This window comes from Rhinolophus sinicus, linkage group LG16 (genome assembly GCF_036562045.2).
Source record: "Rhinolophus sinicus isolate RSC01 linkage group LG16, ASM3656204v1, whole genome shotgun sequence".
NCBI lineage: Eukaryota > Metazoa > Chordata > Mammalia > Chiroptera > Rhinolophidae > Rhinolophus > Rhinolophus sinicus.
Genome location: NC_133765.1, coordinates 21032332 through 21050884, shown reverse-complemented (window position 1 = coordinate 21050884; position 18553 = coordinate 21032332). Strand labels below are relative to the sequence as shown.

Genomic DNA, 18553 nt, shown 5'->3' with positions numbered 1-18553 from the left:
GTGTGCTGAGTTTTTTTTTCCTTCTTTTAAAGATGGTTGTTTAACTAAGACTAAACAATGGGAACCCCTTGTGAGCATGCTCAGTATAATTGTGGAGAACCAAGAGGGCCTCTAACTGTAACAATGTTCATGGTTGTGATGTTTTTTTTTTTTTTTTTTTAAATAAAATTCCAAATGTTTATAAACAGTCATCCTTCTCGGCCTCTGTTCCGCAGTCACTGCCTGTCTACTTGGAGCAGGTCCCTGAGCCACCAGGGGGTGGGGTGCCATCCAGATAAACAGCTCATTCACCTGTCATGTGAGGGAAACTCTGAAATGGTCGTAACACGAAAACCAAGCAAGACAGCACAGTGTTGGTCATGGGGTTGCCTCAAGGAAAAGGGTTGGGGTGTCACTCTGACCCTGAAGCGTATTTCCAGGGGACATTGCCTCGCAGTCTCTGGTTTGCAGCGAGGACTGCTGTGTTCGAGGACCTGTCATAGTTTAGAACCTTCCAAACCTTTGCTTCTCGGAGACCTCTAAGTGCCACTCACAGATGGCGGTGTGGCTTAGTGGGAGTTCTGAGTCAGGCTGCACGCATCAGCGAGGTCTGCCTGGGCGAGAGCTCAGAAGGGAGCCATTTGTATTCTTCCCGCTTACACACTGAAGCTACAGGGTGAGAGTTTAAAAATCTGGTAAACAGCCCAATACTAAAATAGGTCACTTAAAATCTCCCTGGTTGCCTTGTGCAGGGTCATCAGTCAAGGCTTTTTCCAGTGCGTATGTTTCTGAAATTGGGGACAAGATGAGCCCCAGACCCTTCACCTGTTGGCCTCTGCTCAGCCTTGTCTCTGGACTTGGATAAAGAAAAGTACTTAGGTCCAGGGCAGTAGATTGAAGTTTTGCCCACCTGTGGGGGTGACTCGTCATTCAAAGATTGAGGCACTGACATGCCTACCTGGGAAAAGGTTTTCCAAGCAAGCAATTGTAACTAATAAAGTCAGTTTTATCACCAGACGAGATGTTTTAAGAAACAAACTCGCCTTAACACACTACCAGTCAAAAAAGACCAAGTGTCCAAAGGTTCAAGGAGAGATTGTCACCTTTAGCCAGGGGAGGGAACCAGAATTTGGAACGTAACTTCCCTCCCATCTCCTGCCCCCAATGGGAGCAGGGGCACCACTCTGCTGGCCTGTGCTCAGGTGGACGGGGGTGGATCCTCTGCCCTCTGTACAGCCCTCCCAGGACCTTATTACCAGGTCATTACCCTGGTGAACACACATTGCTCTCCCACCTTTGATAACCCTTCATCCTCCAGCCACCAAACCATTTTTTGGTTCCCTTTGTGTCCCCCTCCGTTTCCAGAACCTTCTAATCATTCTGGCCTCTACTGAAACAGCTCTCAGATTCACCACCGACCACCACGTTGCCAAAATGTTCCCTCTCAGTCCTCCCATCACTTTGCTGCCTCCCTCTTCCTGAATTCTAAACATAGGGGGATCCCCAGGCTGGTGTTAGGGCTTCTCTGACCCCCTCGCTGCCTGGCTGACCTCCCACCATACATACTGCTGACCTTGCACCTTTCAAGTGCTAGCTCCTCCTGGGTGTCTGTTGGGCTTAAAGCAGGGCTGCAGTCCTGCCCTGCTCCTCCCTACACCTCATCCCAGCAAACGGAAGCACCCTGTTCCGAACCTAGGAGTCCTTGGCTTTATACCTGCCCCAGCCCCCACCTAACCCATAAGACCATCTTCAAAATACAGTACATCCCAATCTCCTACACCTCCCGCCATGCAGTCCAGGCCACAAGCCTCTGCCTGGGCCGGCAGGCCGAGACCTCTCCCTCACCCCTCTAGCCCTTCCCCGCCAGAGACCAGAGTGACTTCCGGACACCGTAAGTCATTGCAATTGTTGAAACACTGGGTGCTCTAACTACGCTTGCTATGACCCACAGGCCCTATAAGACGTGGCCCCCTCAGGCCGCTATGGCCTCGGCTGTCCCACTCTGTCTTGTCCACTGCAATCCAGCCACATGGGCCAGTGATGTTTCTCCAAGAGACCAAGGACACTCCCACCTCAGCCGTGGCAGGTGTTGGAAGTAGCAAAGCCAGGTGCACACCTGCGGCTCAAACTTCACCATATGTCTGGGCTCCTGCAGCATGCAAGCACTGCCTCAACAGGTTTAATTCCTAATAACCCTTTGAGGTAGGAAGTATGCTGTTCCCGTTTCTCCGATGAGGAATGGGGCCTGCCATGTGGGGTCTCAGCTGCTGCTCCCCACCCAAGAACGCAGGACATGGTGAGGACAAAAAGGAACAACAGAGCCATAGATAGGGGAGTCATACCACTATATTCTCCATGGCGGCTGGTCGAGACACAAAAGCAAACATCCGCCAGTATCCCAACAAGGGGTCTTCCTGCACCCCAGTCTCACTGGCGGACGGGCAAGACACAGGAAGTAGGATCCACACGATCTGCAATCCGCCATCCACACTTACTAACCAAACTTGCTAGCCGCAATCCGCTGTCTGCTTCTCTGCCTGCCAACCAGCCAACCAATCAACCAACCCCCTAGCGTAGCCACGGCAGTTATATTAGTGGCTAATGGCTAACCAGCCACAGCGGATGGCTATCTGATTACAGCTGATGGCCATCTAATAACCGAGCCAGCACCTTGCCACATGAGGCCAAGAGCCTGGAAACTGCTCTCTGGGACTCTGTCCCCACAGGGCCAAAGTGAGAGTTGAGGGCAGTCTCCCTCCAGAGCCTGTGCTCTCACCCTCTTGCCTCCCCCCACACAGATTTCCTGTTTCTGAAAGGCTGGGTGCTCTGGCAGCAATGGGCATGGGTCAGCCACTTCCTGGCCTGCAGCCCACGCTACGAGATGACAAGCAGTCTTCACTGAAAGCTGCTGCACAGACAACCATCGCGTGTGTGAAAGGCATTGCTGGTCTCTTATCTAGAGCTTGAGGCTGTCCCGGGAGTAGCCTCCTGTCCCTGCCCAGAGAGGGGTATCTCATTAGCACTAAACAGCCCTGTGAGAGGTGTTTATGTCCTAGGTGCCTAGGCCTAGAGTGGAGCTGTTTGTCTCAGCAAAAGAAACATCTGGACCACACTCAGATGCATTCAGGCAGCATGTGAGCTATGTCTCAAAGGGCTGTACAAAGCTGGTTGGTGCTGAGGGTGGACAATGGGCAGGGGCAGGAGAGTAGAGGAGAGGTGGAGGGAGAAGTCAGAGAAAAAGTCTTGCCTCATTTCCACACCCTGCTCCAAATTCTCAGCTCCTGGTCAGAAGAAAAATTTCCAGCACTGCTCAGTGATCCCACTAGGCCACACCCCACAGGCCTGGGCAAAGGTTGTGAGGTCAGTGGGGCAACTAATCTATGCCCCACATGTGGGCAAAGGCCTGAAGGGAGCGGCTCACCTGCTCCAGGGGAAGGAACAGGGGGCCCCAGGGCTGCAGCCGCTGTGGGGTCAAGGACAACGCAGTGAGTGGGGCCAGTGTAACTGGGAAACAAGCACCCAGATACCAGTCACAGGCTGACAGCTGGCTCTCAAGCTGCCCCAATCCTGCCCGACTCCTGACAGCTGCCAGGTGCAGGTGAGCAGTGAGCAGAGAGTGATGGAGGCAAGTTGGAAAGCAGGCCCTTGAGCTTTCTGGTGTTGCTTCTCTCTCATGGAGGGCACAAGAGGCAGCTCAGAGAAGTTTGGGGGCACTTGTCCCACAGCCAGGGCAGAAGCAGTTGTCATGATTGGACCTACATCTGGACAGAGCAGCCTGAAACCCCCTGCGGGTCACTCACACATCCTGGGCTCTGCTCACAGGATCAGTCCAGACTGGAGAGCTTCAAGTGGACCCAACCAGCACCCGAGCTGCCCAGCACCCGAGCTGCCCAGCACCAGCACTGCGGCCTGCCAAGTGAGGACTTTGCTTGAACATTGCATGGCCATCCTCCGACATCCAGCTGCAACCAAGGCTGAGCGGGCTGCTCCCTGGCCCTCAGCAGAAATCTGGCCACATGCCCACTAGCCAAGCCAGACCGAGCCTGCATTGGAGCCACAACACTTGGTACACCACCGTGGCCTCTGGGATCTGTTGGGACGGGCTCAGGATAACCATCGCCCAAATCTCTTATCCCTCCAGCAGTTTCTATGGCTTCCCTTGGTCCTGCAAGGAACAGGAGAGGTTGCCACACAACAAAAGGGGTGAAAGCCAAGGACCTCCATGGCCTGGGCCAGGGGTCTGGCCACACCAGTCAGCATCACACCTGCCAGATGTCCTAGAATCAGAATGTTGGAGTCTATGGTCTGGAGTGGGCCTCTGTGGCCTCAGACCACAGCTCAGGGGACTGGAGATAGGGAGGAGAAAGTCCCCACTTGGTTCCCATGTCCTCAGAAGAGTAGTGCACATCTGTATGCCCTGGCTGCACTAAGACGAGTAAGGGTATCATTCTTCACTTGTCTATGACATGACGACTACTGCTGTCCCATTTTACAGGTGGAACTTAACCATCTCACCCAGTGACCACTAGCAGGGCCTGGGTTCAGTGGGATCTCTCCTGTGTCCAGAGCCCTGCAGTGCAGCAAGATTAATATAAGCGGGAGTCAAACTCCTGCACAGCTGCTGACCACACACATCCTTTGCCCACTCTGAGCCTCAGTGTCCCCAAATTGTAAAATGAGCACACATAAAAGCATCATACTTCATAGGATTATTTTGAGGATTAAATTACTTAGTATCCACACACTAAGTAATTCCTCCCAAAACCCATCTTTAGCAGTCTTCTCCTCCTTGGGTATCAGCAGTCCCAACTTGGGAGGCATTCGTAACTCCGTCCTCACATTCACACCTAATTCACCAGCACATCCCATCAGTTCTCCCCTCAAAATACAGCCAGAATCCAAATCTTACCACCAACCCCACCAGCACCCCCTGGTTTCCCCCAGAGCTCCTGCCCTGCCCACCACAGCAGCCACAGGGATCCTAAGACCAAAGTCAGGTCACACTCCTCCCCTGCTCTAAATCCCTCCATGGCTCTCACGTGCCTGGAAAGAGGTATGGACTACAAAGCCCACTCGATCTGCCTCCATCTCTCTATCCTCATCGCCTCCTCCATCTCCCTCCACCCCAACCTCATGGGGCCTCCTCACTCTTTCTTGAACACACCAGGCACAAGCCCACCTCAGGGCCTTTGCACGGACTGTCCCCTCTACCTGAAAACCTCTCCTTTCAGATATCCACACAGCTCTCTGCCTCACCTCCTTTACTGATCACTGATTCAAAATTACAGGCCCATTCCACCCCTGCACTCCAGAATACTGCAGCCTTTCACCTAGCTCCACCTCTGTCTCCTCCCCAGCACCTCACCCAAGCCCTAAGAACTAGTTGTTTGTTCTGTGCTGTCTGCTCTTGGCTCTCAGTGCCAAGAGACTCAACATACTGTCAGCCATTACTATTACTAGTTATGGGCCTTCATCACTCGTGGTGGGGGGAGAGCCTGGAGGAGAGGGTAGAGCAGAACCTGCACCACCTGGGTAGCCAAGGCATTGGGGTGAGTGCCCACTTTTTGAAAGGTCATGAGGACCCAACGAGATGATGCATGTGAGCAGCCTGGCACCAGGAGATCTGGCACACAGTAGGTACTCAACAAATGCCCCTGATCCTAAAATGAGGGTATACCCCTAACACTCATGTTTAAACCCTGGCTCCAGCTGCTCTCCTGACTAAGCCCTTGTTTGGGCATAAAAGTATCTCTCATAGAGGTGACTCACCAGTTCCTTCAGGTCTAGGGCACAGAGCAGGCCTGGCACACAGTAGGAGCTTTATTAAAGCTCTAAGCCTTGGCTATTATTGGCAGTGCTTCCCCTGCCAAGCTGGCCCCACCAGGCCAGCAAGGCTGCGGCTCAGGCAGTCCTGATGTCTCCGCCCAGCCGGCAGCAGCAGGGGGCAGGATTTCCCGCTGATCCCAGCCAGGGCCCTCCTCTGCAGTTTGAAAAGAAGCCAGCAGGGGATTAACCCAGGCAGCCCCTTACCCTCCTCTCCTCTTAAATCACTGCCTGACCTAGGCGGCCAGAAGTGGTTGAGTCTGGCTCTCTCCTGCCAGGGCTGGGATCACGGGGTCAGGGGACCCTAGGCCTTAGTCACCCACCTACCTTCTGAGCCTCAGTGTCCTCATCTGAGAAACGTGTACCCCTAAACTCAGGGTTTAAAATGAACATTCAGTGTGGAGCAGGACATCCTGAGTGGGCATAATGGGGGCCGTCCTCCCACGCCCTGAGGTCGGCACTGCCTGAAGAAAGCTCGCCACTCCTCAGTTATCTGACCTAGGGAGGTCCACCCCAGCCGGAGGTGACTTTGCAGCCCCTGGCCTCTACCGCTTCCTGAGTTGTCTTGGGAACAGGCCGTGGGGCCTTCTCCAGGGAGACCACTATAGGGGGGAGAGGCTGCAATTAGAAGCGCCCAAATCCCTCTCCAGAAGACCAACGAGGGAGGCACTGTGGGACTAGCCTGGGTGGGGATGGGACTTCTGGGCTGGTAGAGTTGCCTGGGGGCCCTGGCCTCGGACCTTGGCCCGGGCCGGGAGGGCCAGGCACTCTCGTCACAGACCGGGTTCCGGGCCCGTCCCCCAGTCAGGAGACTCCAGCTCCTCCCCCAGTCCGCCCGGCCGGCCCGGGGAACTGAGCGGTCCCTTTAAGAGCTCGCGGCCCCACCCGCCCCTCCGGGCCTGATCCGAATTCCAGGGAGGCGGGGCGGAGACGGTGAGCGCAGTGAAGCGGCGGCGGGACTGGGATCCGCTGTGGCTCCGGAGGCGGCTCTCTGCGGCGGCCTGGCCCGGCTCCGGCCCCAGCCGGGGCGATGCTCCCCGAGGCCGCGGGATGAGCCAGGTGAGCGCGGGACCCCAGCACCGCCCCGCCTTGACGATGCGCACTGACCGGGAACCGGGCTGCGGCGCGGCCTCTGTTCCCTGGGGCTGTGTGACCTTGGGCGGCCCTGTACCCTCTCTGGGCCAAAGTCCGGAAGGACAGGCCGGGCTGGCGGAGGCCATTCCGAGTCGTCGCCGCACACTCCGGCTTGGGCTCTAGGGAGGTTCCTCGGAGGCGGGGCCTGGCTCCGGCCAGCCGGCTGCCGATCATGTTTGGGATAGTCAACGCGGCGGCTTCGCCTGGCTCCGCCATCCATTGGTCTCCGCGACCTTGACGGAGTTTATACCTTCTCTGCGCCTCAGTTTCCTTATCTGTAAAATGGAGATAATATCACAGCGCGCTCAGCCCTGGCCAGGGTCAGTGCAGTTGCTGTTACTATTACTGCTATGTCGTTTGTTATAATGACACTTAGGGAAGGGGGCTAAGGGAGGACCCTGGACCTTCCTGGAGGAGGTGGGGACGGCAGCATCCCTGAGCAATGGAGCTAACCCCTTTCTGAGTTTTGACCTGGGCTCCTTTCCTGTCCACTGTGAGTCCGAAGCTGTGGGTTTCATCTCTCTCTCTCTTCCCCCCCCCCTCTAACCCTATCACAAAGGGCAGAAAGCATGAGCTTCCTCCCTGCCTGGGAGGGAGCACTCAGCCGGGTCCCCCAGTTGCCCCCCCCCAAGAGTGAAACAACAAACACTTATGGACACTAAGTTATTTATAAAAATTATTCCATTAGGTGCAAGAGGAAGTAATATTATTGTGCCCATTTTGTCAACCAAGAAACAAAGGTGCAGAGAAGTTTCTCACAGCTGGGGCTCAAACCCAGGCATTTGGCTTGAAATGACAGGCAGGTGCTGGTGTTCAATGACTTAGTCTGTACTGAGTGCTTTCTGGGTCCTCCAGCAATCCTGACTTGTGTCCCTGCCCACAGTGACTCGGCTGGCCCGGGCATGGCGGACCCAGTGGCGGGCATCGCAGGCTCTGCAGCCAAGAGTGTGCGGCCATTCCGCTCCAGCGAGGCCTACGTGGAGGCCATGAAGGAGGATCTAGCCGAGTGGCTCAACGCCCTATACGGCCTGGGGCTGCCCGGTGGTGGCGATGGCTTCCTGACGGGGCTGGCTACAGGCACCACCCTGTGCCAACATGCCAACGCTGTCACTGAGGCCGCCCGTGCTTTGGCTGCTGCCCGCCCGGCCCGCGGTGTGGCCTTCCAGGCACACAGTGTGGCACCCGGTTCCTTCATGGCCCGTGACAACGTGGCCACCTTCATCGGCTGGTGCCGCGCAGAGCTCGGTGTGCCCGAAGTGCTCATGTTTGAGACCGAGGACTTGGTGCTACGGAAGAATGAGAAAAGCGTGGTGCTCTGCCTGCTGGAGGTGGCACGGCGCGGGGCCCGCCTCGGCCTGCTCGCCCCTCGCCTCGTGCAGTTCGAACAGGAGATTGAGCAGGAGCTACGTGCAGCACCCTCGGCCCCCAATGCCCCCAATGCCCCCACTGCTGAGGACACTGAAGAAACTGCCGCTGCTCCGGGGGTTCCCACCCGTGGGCCCCGCATGACGCCCAGCGACCTGCGCAACCTCGATGAGCTGGTGAGTCCCTTGGCCCCTGCTATGATCTTACCCTGCGCTTTGTGCCAGGGACCAGACAGCAGAGCCAGTGCCCACCACTAGTCCCTGAACCTATCCGCAGGAAAGCCTGCCCCATGGAAAGGGTGCATGTGTGGAGCACCAGGTGTACACCTGTCCCCGAGGAGATGAGCAGGCCCATAGAGGAAGAGGTACACGGTGCAGTCACATGGCCCAGCTGGCCTGGGATAAAATCTGGGCTCCATTGCATGACTACACCCCTTCTTTATGTGCTAACTAGGTACCAGATAAGTGCTGTGTATTCCTTCATCCAGGGACCACATGATTTGAGCCCCTCCTATGTTCCTTCAACCGAGTGCTAGATAGTTGTATCCACCACAGCACGGAGCTTGAGGTTGAGTGGGTGCCGGTGGTGCTTGGCCCTCAGCAAGGTGCCTGGCACAGTAGGTACTCAGTGAGTGCCTAGGGAAGTTCTCAGGGGATCTGCAGGCCCCTCACATTCCCCAGGGCCCTGGGCATATCACTTATCTAGGAAGCCAAGCCCACAGCTGCTGCTGCTGCTGGAGCTGCAGACTTAGTTCTATTCTATTCTGCGCATAGGAGGTGCCAAAGCATGCCCCCAGCTTCCTCCTCCTCCTCCGAAGACCTAGGTGTCCCTGACACCCCCGCAGCTTCTTATCAAGGGATTAGGACTATGATGTGTCCATCCTGGAGGGGGGTAGCCGGATGGCGTGGGCAGAGACTGCCACCCCACCCCTGTCCTGGGCCAGGGTCACCAGAGGCTCCACCTGCTCATTTCCTCCAGCTCCGCTGTGGGTGTGGAGGCAGGCGGGGTTGCCCACATAGCCAGCCTGGCAGCTCTGGGCCTGGAGGCACATGTGGGCAGATGTACGCATGCCAGGCGGGTGGCTTGTGTGTGCATGTTGGTGTGTGCTGTACCCCACATTTGTGGCACCCCGTCTCGGTATGATGTGGGCCCCCTGCACTCGTGTCCTGTAACTTGCCTCCTCCCAGGACCTGGCCTCCCTGTGGGCCTCACAGCCTTCGTGTCTGTGAAGTGGGTGAAGGGAGAGTGAGGACAGCTCCAGGGCTCCCCCAGGTTCAGGGGCTGTGGGGAGGTGCCTCGTTGGGGTCCCAGGCCCTGGTCTGACCACCATCTGGTTGGTTCCCTGACCCCTGATAGCCAGAGGGGAAGGCTTGCTCATGGAAGGTCAAGTATAGAGGCTGCACCCAAGTATGGGGCAACACAGTCCATGCCCCCATTCGCTGGACTTCCTCCTGACCTTGGGGTCACTGACGTCAGGCTCCAGGAGGAGGGACTTGACCCCTGACCTCCAGCCTTTCCTCGCTGGCCTTAGGTGAGAGAGATCCTGGGCCACTGCACCTGCCCAGACCAATTTCCCATGATCAAGGTCTCAGAGGGGAAGTACCGCGTGGGAGACTCCAGCGTGCTCATCTTCGTGCGGGTAAGAGAGGGGCTGCCTGGCAGGTGGCAGCCCAGGGGGTGGGCTGCCAGGCCCACGGGACAGGCTGTGAGTTGCCCTTGCTGGGCTCCCACAGGTGCTGAGAAGCCACGTGATGGTACGCGTGGGTGGCGGCTGGGACACGTTGGAGCACTACCTGGACAAGCATGACCCTTGCCGCTGCTCCTCCACAGGTCAGTGCCCACGGCAGGGGCAGGCAGGCAGCAGGCTCATCTCTGTGGCTCCACCCCTCACGTACCACCTCTCTTCTCTCCCTCCAGCCCACCGCCCACCCCAGCCAAGGACCCGCACCTTCTCCCCCCAGAGGGTGTCACCCACTCCCAGCCCCCGAGCTGGCAGCCCAGCCCCAGGGGGTGAGCGCCGGGGCTCCCGGCCTGAGGTGACACCCATTAGCTTACGCAGCTCAAAGGAGGGATCTGAGACCCCGCTCAGGTAAGAGGCAGGAGGACATGAGGGTGAAGGGTGTAGAGGGTGGGGGCGTCCTCCCTAGACTGGATGACGAAGGAGCTGTGTTCCAGAGTGACTCACACCCTGGGAAAAGTTCCCGTGGGTGGGGACTGGCTTGGCTTCCACTCTCCATGGCAACTCAACCAAATGAACAACACAGCTGAGGCGGGCCCTGGGCCTGGGTGGTGGCCAGTCCAACCCCGCTTCCCTCTGGCCTGCCCAGGAAACAGGCAGGCTGGGGACCCGGAGCTTAGGGCCCTAGAGGCCTTGCTTCTTCCTCTGCCTTGGGGTGGGGGTGGGGGCCCTGGCTGCAGGAAGCTACTGCAGAGTCTCTCACTTCTCCCTGGAAGTCCCCAGGACACACAGAAAACTTTGACAGCCCCCACCAACACCCGCCAAAGCACCACAGGTGTCTTCCCCACCCCCTACCAACCACAAATCTGCTTCTTCATTCCTCTCCCTGCCCTTTCCGCATGCCAGTCCTCTTTCCGTGATGGCCCATCTCTCTCTCTTGTTCCCCTGCCTCAGAGCCCGAGACCAGCTTCCCCCCCATCCCCGCTCTCGACGCTATTCCGGGGACAGCGACTCCTCAGCCTCCTCAGCCCAGAGTGGCCCCCTTGGTGCCCGCAGTGACGACTCAGGCACTGGTCCCCAGAGGGAGCGGCCCAGCCGGAGGCTGACAACAGGTGCCCCGGCCTCCCTGAGGCGGCCCCCTGCCCCTCGCAGCCAGTCCCGAGACCGGCTAGATCGGGGGCGGCCCCGGGGGGCCCCAGGAGGCAGAGGAGCCCAGATGTCAGCCCCCAGCCCAGCCCGACGGGCCCGGAGCCAGAGCCGCGAGGAGCAGGCTATGCTGCTTGTGCGGAGGGACCGAGATGGGCAGCACTCGTGGGTGCCATGGGGCAGAGGCAGTGGGGGCTCCGGCAGGAGCAGCCCCCAGACTCCCCGTGCCCGCAGCCCTGCAGCCCCCCGGCCGGCCCGGGTCTCCAGCCCCAGTCCAGAGTTGGGCAGCACACCGGCCAGTGTCTTCCGCACCCCACTGCAGCTTGACCCGCAGCACGAACAGCAACTGTTCAGGCGCCTGGAAGAGGAGTTCCTAGCCAACGCCCGAGCCCTTGAGGCTGCTGCTGGTGGAGCCCCCACAGAACCAGCCCCTCCCCCAGCTCGGGCCCCAGACCCTCCAGCTCCTGACTCAGCCTACTGTTCCTCCAGCTCTTCCTCCTCGTCCCTCAGCATCCTGGTTGTCAAGTGTGGCCAACCGGGGGACTCGGGCCGGATGACCAATGGGCTACCTGGGCACCGAGGTCCAGCCCTGTCCAGCTCTTCCGATGAAGGCAGCCCCTGCCCTGGTGTTGGGGTGCTGCCAGATGCATCTGGGAGCCCCCTGGCTGGCTCTGAGTCCCCAAGGACCTGGGCACGGGGCCGGATGGACACACAGCCAGACCGAAAACCCTCACGAATCCCCACACTTAGGGGCCCCCGCCGCCCATCTGGACCCACAGAGCCCGGGGCCTGGCACGCCCTGCACTCGGTCAGCCCAAGGGCTGAGCCAGATTCCTGGATGTGATGGACCAGCCTAGCTACTACCCCCCAGGCCTTCATTCCTTCTCTTTTTCCTTTGTGGCCTTAACCCCTCTGCATCAGGGAATATCCCCCAACCCCATGTCTCTCGGGTACCAGACCTCATGGGACCAGACTCCTTGGGACCACATGGCACAATGGGACCTCTGCTGTACATTCCGATTGGGGGATGAGTGTTGCTATTTAATTACTAATATTATTGAATGCCTTAGAGGAGGCTGGGCCAGTCCAGTGAGGACCCCTCCTGAGGTCCTGTGGCCCTGAAGAGCCTGACAGTAAAGTTTTGTTCCAGCCACTTGTGTCTGCTTCTTGGGAATTCAGTCTGGGGGCCATCATACCCCTTTGAGGGCCCTCATTAAATGTTGGGATTCTGGAGTTAACTGCCTGGCAGCTCTCATCTCCACAATTAAGACTACCCTGCCTGTCCCAGCAATGCCAGATGCACTTGAATTGTTTCCCCCTTTATTAGCTCGGGAGAGGTGTGACTTAACAATTTGTCCAATGACTCCAGTAGCAGTCAGAGAGCTTCCAATCAGATTCATAGTCAAGTCCATTCCATCCAATGGGACCGTGACCCAATGAGGTCCCAGAAAAGACTGATCTTATACAAAAAGTCTTGGGCCTGGTCGGGTCCAATGAGATTCAAAGAGAGGCCTGTCGCCCAGGAGACTGGGTAGGAGCTTTCCTTATCCTATCAGGGAGGACACTTCTGTCCAATCCAAGAGAAGTTGGGCAAGCTCATCCAATCCAGGTCCTTGGTGGTTGCAGTCAAACTGTCCAGCTGCCCCATGGTCTTCTGATGGAATTAGGTCACATGAGGCTGCAGCGCGCCGGATGCAATGCCCCTTGCAGGCGCAGGGCTGGGTGCGCAGGGCGGGCACGCACCAGAGCGCAGCGCAGCAGCTCCCGGAAGAGACGCAGCACGTGCCAATTGTACTTAGCAGAGCACTCAAGGTAGCCGCAGCGCCAGCCCCTGCGTACGAGGGTGGCCAGTGCGCGCCGAGGCCCGAAGCGCAGCCGCTGCCGGTCCCGCTTGTTGCCTACCACGAGGATGGGCGCCTCGGGTGCGCCCGCTGGCCTGGGGGCCAGATGGGAATGAGGGCCGTGGTGCCAGGGACTCCACGGCCAGAGAATTCCCCCCAGTGGGCATATACACTCAGGAGATTCCCCTTTTGCAGCCAGAGGCCCCCAGCAAACACCAGACGCGTGTGGCCCAAAGACCTTCCCATGGCAAAAGGCCTAGCCCGGCAGGCCTGAGACCAGGCCCAAGACACAGGAAGAGCCCACCCACTCCCCTCAGGCAAAGGCCCAGTCAGACTGGCAAACTCCCCCACCACCTCCAGCTGCATGCCCACCTGGTCTCCGCTATGCGCTGCCGCAGTGACTTCACATAGTCGAAGCTGTCTGGGCTGCAGATGTCATAAACTAGCACGAAGGCGTCCGTGTCTTGCAAGCTCCAGTCCTTAGGGTCCAGCCACTCCTGGGGGCGGGAGGCTGGGTTTTGTCAGAGCCCCCTTCCCACTCTTCCAAGTCCTGACCTTCGCAGGGGCCTAACCCCATAGTTCATCCTCAGGCCTCTGCCATACCCATCCTCATCTGTGGGCCCCGGCCCCCAAGTTCCTGGGCCAGACTGTCCTCATGGCCATCAGGGTAAACATTTCCAAACTGCCTGAAACCGGTCAGTCACCACCAGCCCTCTTTCACTCTAGGTCTCCTTTCCACCCACCCTCTAGTTTCCCCCTCCTTCTTCCCCGCTTCCCACAGCTCAACAGGAGTCAATTGCTTCCCTCTAAACCCTGGCAGATTACTACTTCTCCTAATACTAATTCCAAAGCACTGGGCCCTCAGAGACCACTGATTGTCGGAGCCTGTAAACTCAGGCCTCTGGGCCTAAGCACACGTTCTTATTTCCACCTGGAATGCTTTTGCCACTTCTTTTAATCAAAACTTTACTCATCCTTACAGGTTCAGTCTAAATGCCACCCACTCTTGGAAACCCTACTTAATCCAGTCTGCTCTTGCTTCTTCACCTCTCGGAGGCATCCAGCTCCAAGGATTCAGTCTGTTCTTGACTTAGCATAAATTACTAAAGGAGACTTTGCTCCAGGTCACAGGAATGAAGGAGCAGAGAATGCCCCTCCTCCCCCCCAAGTACACCCCTGTATCTGGCCCCAACTTCTTTCACTAAAGCTCTGCTCAAGGCCCCAAACACTCAACGCTCACCCTTAGGGAGACACGACCACGCTCTGCCACCCACTGATCCAGACCCACCAGTGGAGGCTGGCAAATACAGAAGCATTTACGCCCGTGAGAAAAAGCCAGTTTGCAAAATCGCCCGGCCTCAGGCCTGGTCCTGTGAGGCTCCAGGCCGGCGAGAAGGGCTGAGACACACAAACACCAGGACACACACATCCATCCTTCAATCCACGAACACATGTGGGCACCCTGGGGCTGTCCGCGAGGACAAGCACGTGTGCACCGAGTATCCCCACCACCCCTCCCCACGCTGTCACATGCTCCTTCGCCCTTGGAACCGCTACCTCTAGACTCTCGGGGTTGTGACCCGGGCCAGCGGCGTCGCCGTCGCGGATGCTCAGGTCGTAGACGGCGCCGTCGAGCAGTACTGCGGGACGGTAGAGGCGCGGTCCGTTAGTGGGCTGGTGGCGCTCGGGGTAGTCACCGAACAGAAACTGGCGGATGATAGCCGTCTTGCCCACGCCCGGGGCGCCCAGTACGGCCACCCGCAGGTTGCCCCCCATGGCCGGCGCGCACTGCCGCGCTCCGTGCTGGAAAATCTCAGGCGCCGGCGCCGGGCCGTGCGCCCCGCGCGCCCTGCCCGGTGCGTCCCGGCCCCGCCGCGCTCCGCATCGCTACCCGTAACACTGAGGCCCGGAGAAGCCAGGCGAGGACAGAGCAGGCAGTAGGCGGGCACACAGACAGCCGAGAAGGCCGACGGCGGACGAAAGAGTAGCTCCGGCGGGTGCAGAAGAAGCACAGAGAGAACAGACCCGGCGCGCCGCGCGCAGACACCGCCTCCGCTCCGCAACGCTACTGGAGGCGCCGCCGGCCGCGCGGAGCACCAAGGTCCGACCTCCTCGCCGCGAGGGTCCCGCAGCAGAGCCGGGCCCGGGGGACGGCGCTGCCCTCGGCGCCTCAGTCCCTCCCTCCTTCTCTCGCTCCGGCGCCCGGAGTCGCTGCACCAGCCGGCGGCGCGAGCGAACGAGCAGAGCCTCCCGGAGGTGGCGATGAGGTAACCGCCCGCCGCCCCTCCCACCTCCCCCTACTCGCCCGGGACGCCCCTCCCGGGAAGGGTCGCAGGAAGGTGATTGGGGTGCAGGGAGCCCGTGGAGGGACCTAGCTCCTTCCGCGGATCGCGGTTCTCTCAACCCGCTCCAAAATAGAAGCCCTTCCCGCCCACGTCCGCTCCTCCAAACAGCGCTCTGCGAGGCTCACTCCAGACAAACCCCTACCCGCTAGACTCAGGCCGCCCGGGGTCGGATACTTCCCCAGCGATGTGACCTTGGGCGAGTCGCCGCACTGCGTTGGCTGTCTGCTCCGCATCCATCAAAACCAGACACCATTTCTTGAGAGCCTACTACATGCGGGGTCCTTTACTAAGCAATTCCATACGTGATCCTTGAATCTATAGCCTCAACCTGGTATGTCAATTTGAAAGGAGAAAACTGAGGCCGGAGAGGGGATTCTCCAAATTTGGGGGCAGTGGGTAGCCCCTGACCCACAGCTTTATGGTCTCTTCTGAGGAGCCCTCCCACCTTCCTCTGCCCACAGGGGAACATGGGCAGCACTAAACAATATGTCAAATGACAGTCATCGAGGGAGGGCAGGACAGGGGGTGCTGAGCCTAGTACACACCGGTTCACAGCAGCTCAGCCCCAAATCCCTGTCCCAACAAGGCTGAAAGATCCAGAAATTGGTGGACACCACCCCTGTCACTGCTAAGGCCAGGTTTTCTGCCTGAGACTCCACCTGTAACTCTCTCAAAGCACCAAGCCACTCTCCCTGGAGCTGGGGAGAAGATTCTTCCCCATCAGGCTTGGAAAGCCTTGATTTGCCCAGCTTCCCTCCCTTCTGCCTCTGCCTGCCTCCTCCACATAGAGGGGGCTCCCACATCTCTGATCAGATGCCCAGGTATTTGGTGAAATGGACCCACTGCTCTGTTTCTGCATTGACCAAAGTTTTCACTTACTGTTTGCCAGGATGCTGAAATGGATTTAAAAACTAAAAATAAAACAAAAAGTCCTACCTTAGGAAGGAAGGTTCTAGAACACATGGGATCCAGGAACTGTAAGAGCACAAACATCCACTCCCCGTCCTGGGGGACGTAGAGGTGTGAAGAGGAGCTAAACCCTGAGTGGGGAGGGCGTGCATCCTCCAGGGAGAAGGTGATGGCAACCAGAGAGTGTTTCTCCAGAGCATTGGGTGTGTTTTCATCCTCCCACATTGGATTAGGGACCTGGACCTGTTTTCACTCTTCTCAGCCACTAGGGACCTCAGAGCCAAACTTGTGGGTACCTCTGGCAGTTGTTCCAGGTCTTCAAGCCCAGCGAGGGGGGACTCCTGGCTTCATCTTCATTTCCTGCCATGATTTTTCCCTTCACCTGATTTCCCCACTTACTTTGTAACTTTTCAGGCTTCTGGAGTTTGTGAGCCGCCTCATTTCCTTTGGGGAACAAGGCAGGGAGTAAATAAACTAAGCCTCCCTTCCCTTTTGGTACTCAGCAGGCTCTTTTCCCATAAGGCTCTCTGTGTGGCCCACTCCCCTGCCTGGAGCACCCTCTCTTCTTGCTCCTGTCCACCCTTGGGAGCCAGCTCTGGGTGTCCTTCTTCTGGAAAACCTTCCTTGCTTCACTTTCCGACAGAGTGCCTTCTTGGGCGGGGCTTCTTCAGGAACAGGCAACAGGGCTGGTGGAGGGCATACCTGGGATCCGATATGGTTTCTCAGGGCGAGGTTTTGGAATGATGGAGGACAGTGAATGTCCTATAGTTCCCATGAAGCCCTATAGACTCTGCAGGGGTGACAAATTCCCTAGGAATTTATGCTGTTATATCAGCATCACTAGCAGCGTTTCCCATTTATCAAGGACCTGTGATGTGCAAAGCTCTGACCCCTAGCTACATATTCATTAAGGCTCAGAGGGATGCAATGATTTGCCCCAAATTTTCCAACAGGAAACTGGCAGCACAGGCACTGGAACCCAGGACCTTGGGCCAATGAACCTGATTTTCTGAGAAGCTCGAGTTCATCCGGGCCCAGGGGCCAGAAGGAAGGCAGCTGGAGCCTGTGGCCTTGTGGGAAGGGACTTTGAGGAAGCCCCTGGCACTGTGGGGACTGAGCTGAGCTGTGACAGGTGTGGGCAGCCAGTGCCAGGCTTCCCCAAGACTGGCAAGCCAGAGACCTTGGGCTGCTTGTCTGCCTGGGATGTAAATTTTGAAGTTTCTCTCATCGATCCCCTCACTCCTTCCCCAAGGAGAGGCAGCCAGGTTGCTGTTTGCTGCGCCGCTACTCCTATACCCCTCACGTCCTCCCATGCAGTGCTCCAGGGAACACCCACCAAACATCCACACGTGCTCCTTTGTACGTGGGACCTGGCCTGCCCTCTGTGGCTTATGAGGGAGACAAACATACAGCCAGGCACAGACAGATGGAAACAGGAGCATTAGGCTGGTTCAGGCTTAGGGTACACAGGGGATGTACCAGCTTGACCGAGGGTGGGGGCTCAGGAAGGGCCTGATGACACAGCTAAGCTGAGCTCTGGAGGATTAGCCACAGAAAGTAGGGTGGGCTCAGTGACAGTTGAGAGGGCCTGGCCAGGGGCAGGCACTGGGTAGGGAATTCTGCGTCGCCCAGTTCATTGCCCACAGCCTCCCAAAGCCAGCCAGCTAGGTGTCCCCCACCACCCCAACACCTGACTTTTGCCACGCAGCTGCTTCCCAACTGGCCTGATTCCAGCCCTTCCCTGGGTCAAGCACCTGGAGTGCATCCAGCATCCAGGGACATTTGCTCTGGACTCCTGTGGCCCAACCATCTGGGCGACTCCACTGACCGTTAGTAGTGGTCTGTCCTGACCATTAATCACAGCTCCACGCTACTTGTCCCAGCAGTAACTCACCTCCCTGGGCCCTGAATTTTGTGTGGGCAGGTATCTTTACCACGCGGATGCCGGGCACTTAGTGGGTCAATGTCGCTGCCCATTGAGTGTAGCTGTTCAGCCTCCTGAAGGCCAGTGGGGCTCTCACAGCCATCAGGACAAAGGAGGCAGCACAGGCAGGGCTTCCAGGCCTCTGAAGTGAGATCTCCTGCGTTTGAAACCTCCCTGTGCCATCTGTGCAAGTTACTTAAACTCTCTGAGCCTCAGTTTCCTTCTCTGGAAAGGGGATAATAATAGTCTTGACTTCATAGAGTTGTTGAAGGATGAAATGAGATGACACAGAGAAAAACGACAATTTAGTAAGGCTGGAGGGGACAAAGTTTGTACATACAGAACACTTTTGTTTTTATATGCAAAGAATTACCAATTACAAAACATAATGAGGAGTATTTGTGTATAC

The 18553-nt window shown here is 57.8% G+C and overlaps 2 protein-coding genes across 3 annotated transcripts; one reads left to right on the top strand and one right to left on the bottom strand.

Moving 5' to 3' along the window:
* Positions 1 to 6684: 6684 nt before the first annotated feature.
* On the top strand, positions 6685 to 12278 carry GAS2L1 (growth arrest specific 2 like 1). Its single transcript, XM_019743127.2, has 6 exons — positions 6685 to 6861; positions 7820 to 8477; positions 9833 to 9940; positions 10035 to 10131; positions 10219 to 10390; positions 10934 to 12278. Exons 2-6 carry the CDS (start codon positions 7839 to 7841, stop codon positions 11967 to 11969), a joined length of 2052 nt encoding a protein of 683 aa, XP_019598686.2. The 5' UTR covers positions 6685 to 6861; positions 7820 to 7838; the 3' UTR covers positions 11970 to 12278.
* A 150-nt stretch (positions 12279 to 12428) lies between these two features.
* On the bottom strand, positions 12429 to 15758 carry RASL10A (RAS like family 10 member A). Of its 2 annotated transcripts, XM_074321389.1 has the most exons (4): positions 15454 to 15758; positions 14524 to 14606; positions 13339 to 13463; positions 12429 to 13061 (listed from the first exon to the last, which is right to left on the bottom strand). In XM_074321389.1, the coding sequence occupies exons 1-4, from the start codon at positions 15542 to 15544 to the stop codon at positions 12794 to 12796; spliced, it is 567 nt and encodes a 188-aa protein (XP_074177490.1). In that variant the 5' UTR covers positions 15545 to 15758; the 3' UTR covers positions 12429 to 12793. The 2 variants fall into 2 exon arrangements, with proteins under 2 accessions (XP_074177490.1, XP_019598688.2); XM_019743129.2 differs by lacking the exon at positions 15454 to 15758 and having other exon boundaries at positions 14524 to 15000.
* Between the last annotated feature and the right edge of the window lie 2795 nt (positions 15759 to 18553).

What these genes read in the sequence shown, in the direction of transcription:
- RASL10A (XM_019743129.2), bottom strand. Translation starts at nt 14,742, where the DNA reads ATGGGGGGCAACCTGCGGGTGGCCGTACTGGGCGCCCCGGGCGTGGGC. An exon ending in ACAACCCCGAGAGTCTAGAG is followed by an intron (nt 13,464 to 14,523) that starts GTAGCGGTTCCA and finishes TCCCGCCCCCAG; the next exon opens with GAGTGGCTGGACCCTAAGGA. An exon ending in CAGCGCATAGCGGAGACCAG is followed by an intron (nt 13,062 to 13,338) that starts GTGGGCATGCAG and finishes TCTGGCCCCCAG; the next exon opens with GCCAGCGGGCGCACCCGAGG.
- GAS2L1 (XM_019743127.2), top strand. Translation starts at nt 7,839, where the DNA reads ATGGCGGACCCAGTGGCGGGCATCGCAGGCTCTGCAGCCAAGAGTGTG. An exon ending in TGCGCAACCTCGATGAGCTG is followed by an intron (nt 8,478 to 9,832) that starts GTGAGTCCCTTG and finishes CGCTGGCCTTAG; the next exon opens with GTGAGAGAGATCCTGGGCCA. An exon ending in GGATCTGAGACCCCGCTCAG is followed by an intron (nt 10,391 to 10,933) that starts GTAAGAGGCAGG and finishes CCCCTGCCTCAG; the next exon opens with AGCCCGAGACCAGCTTCCCC.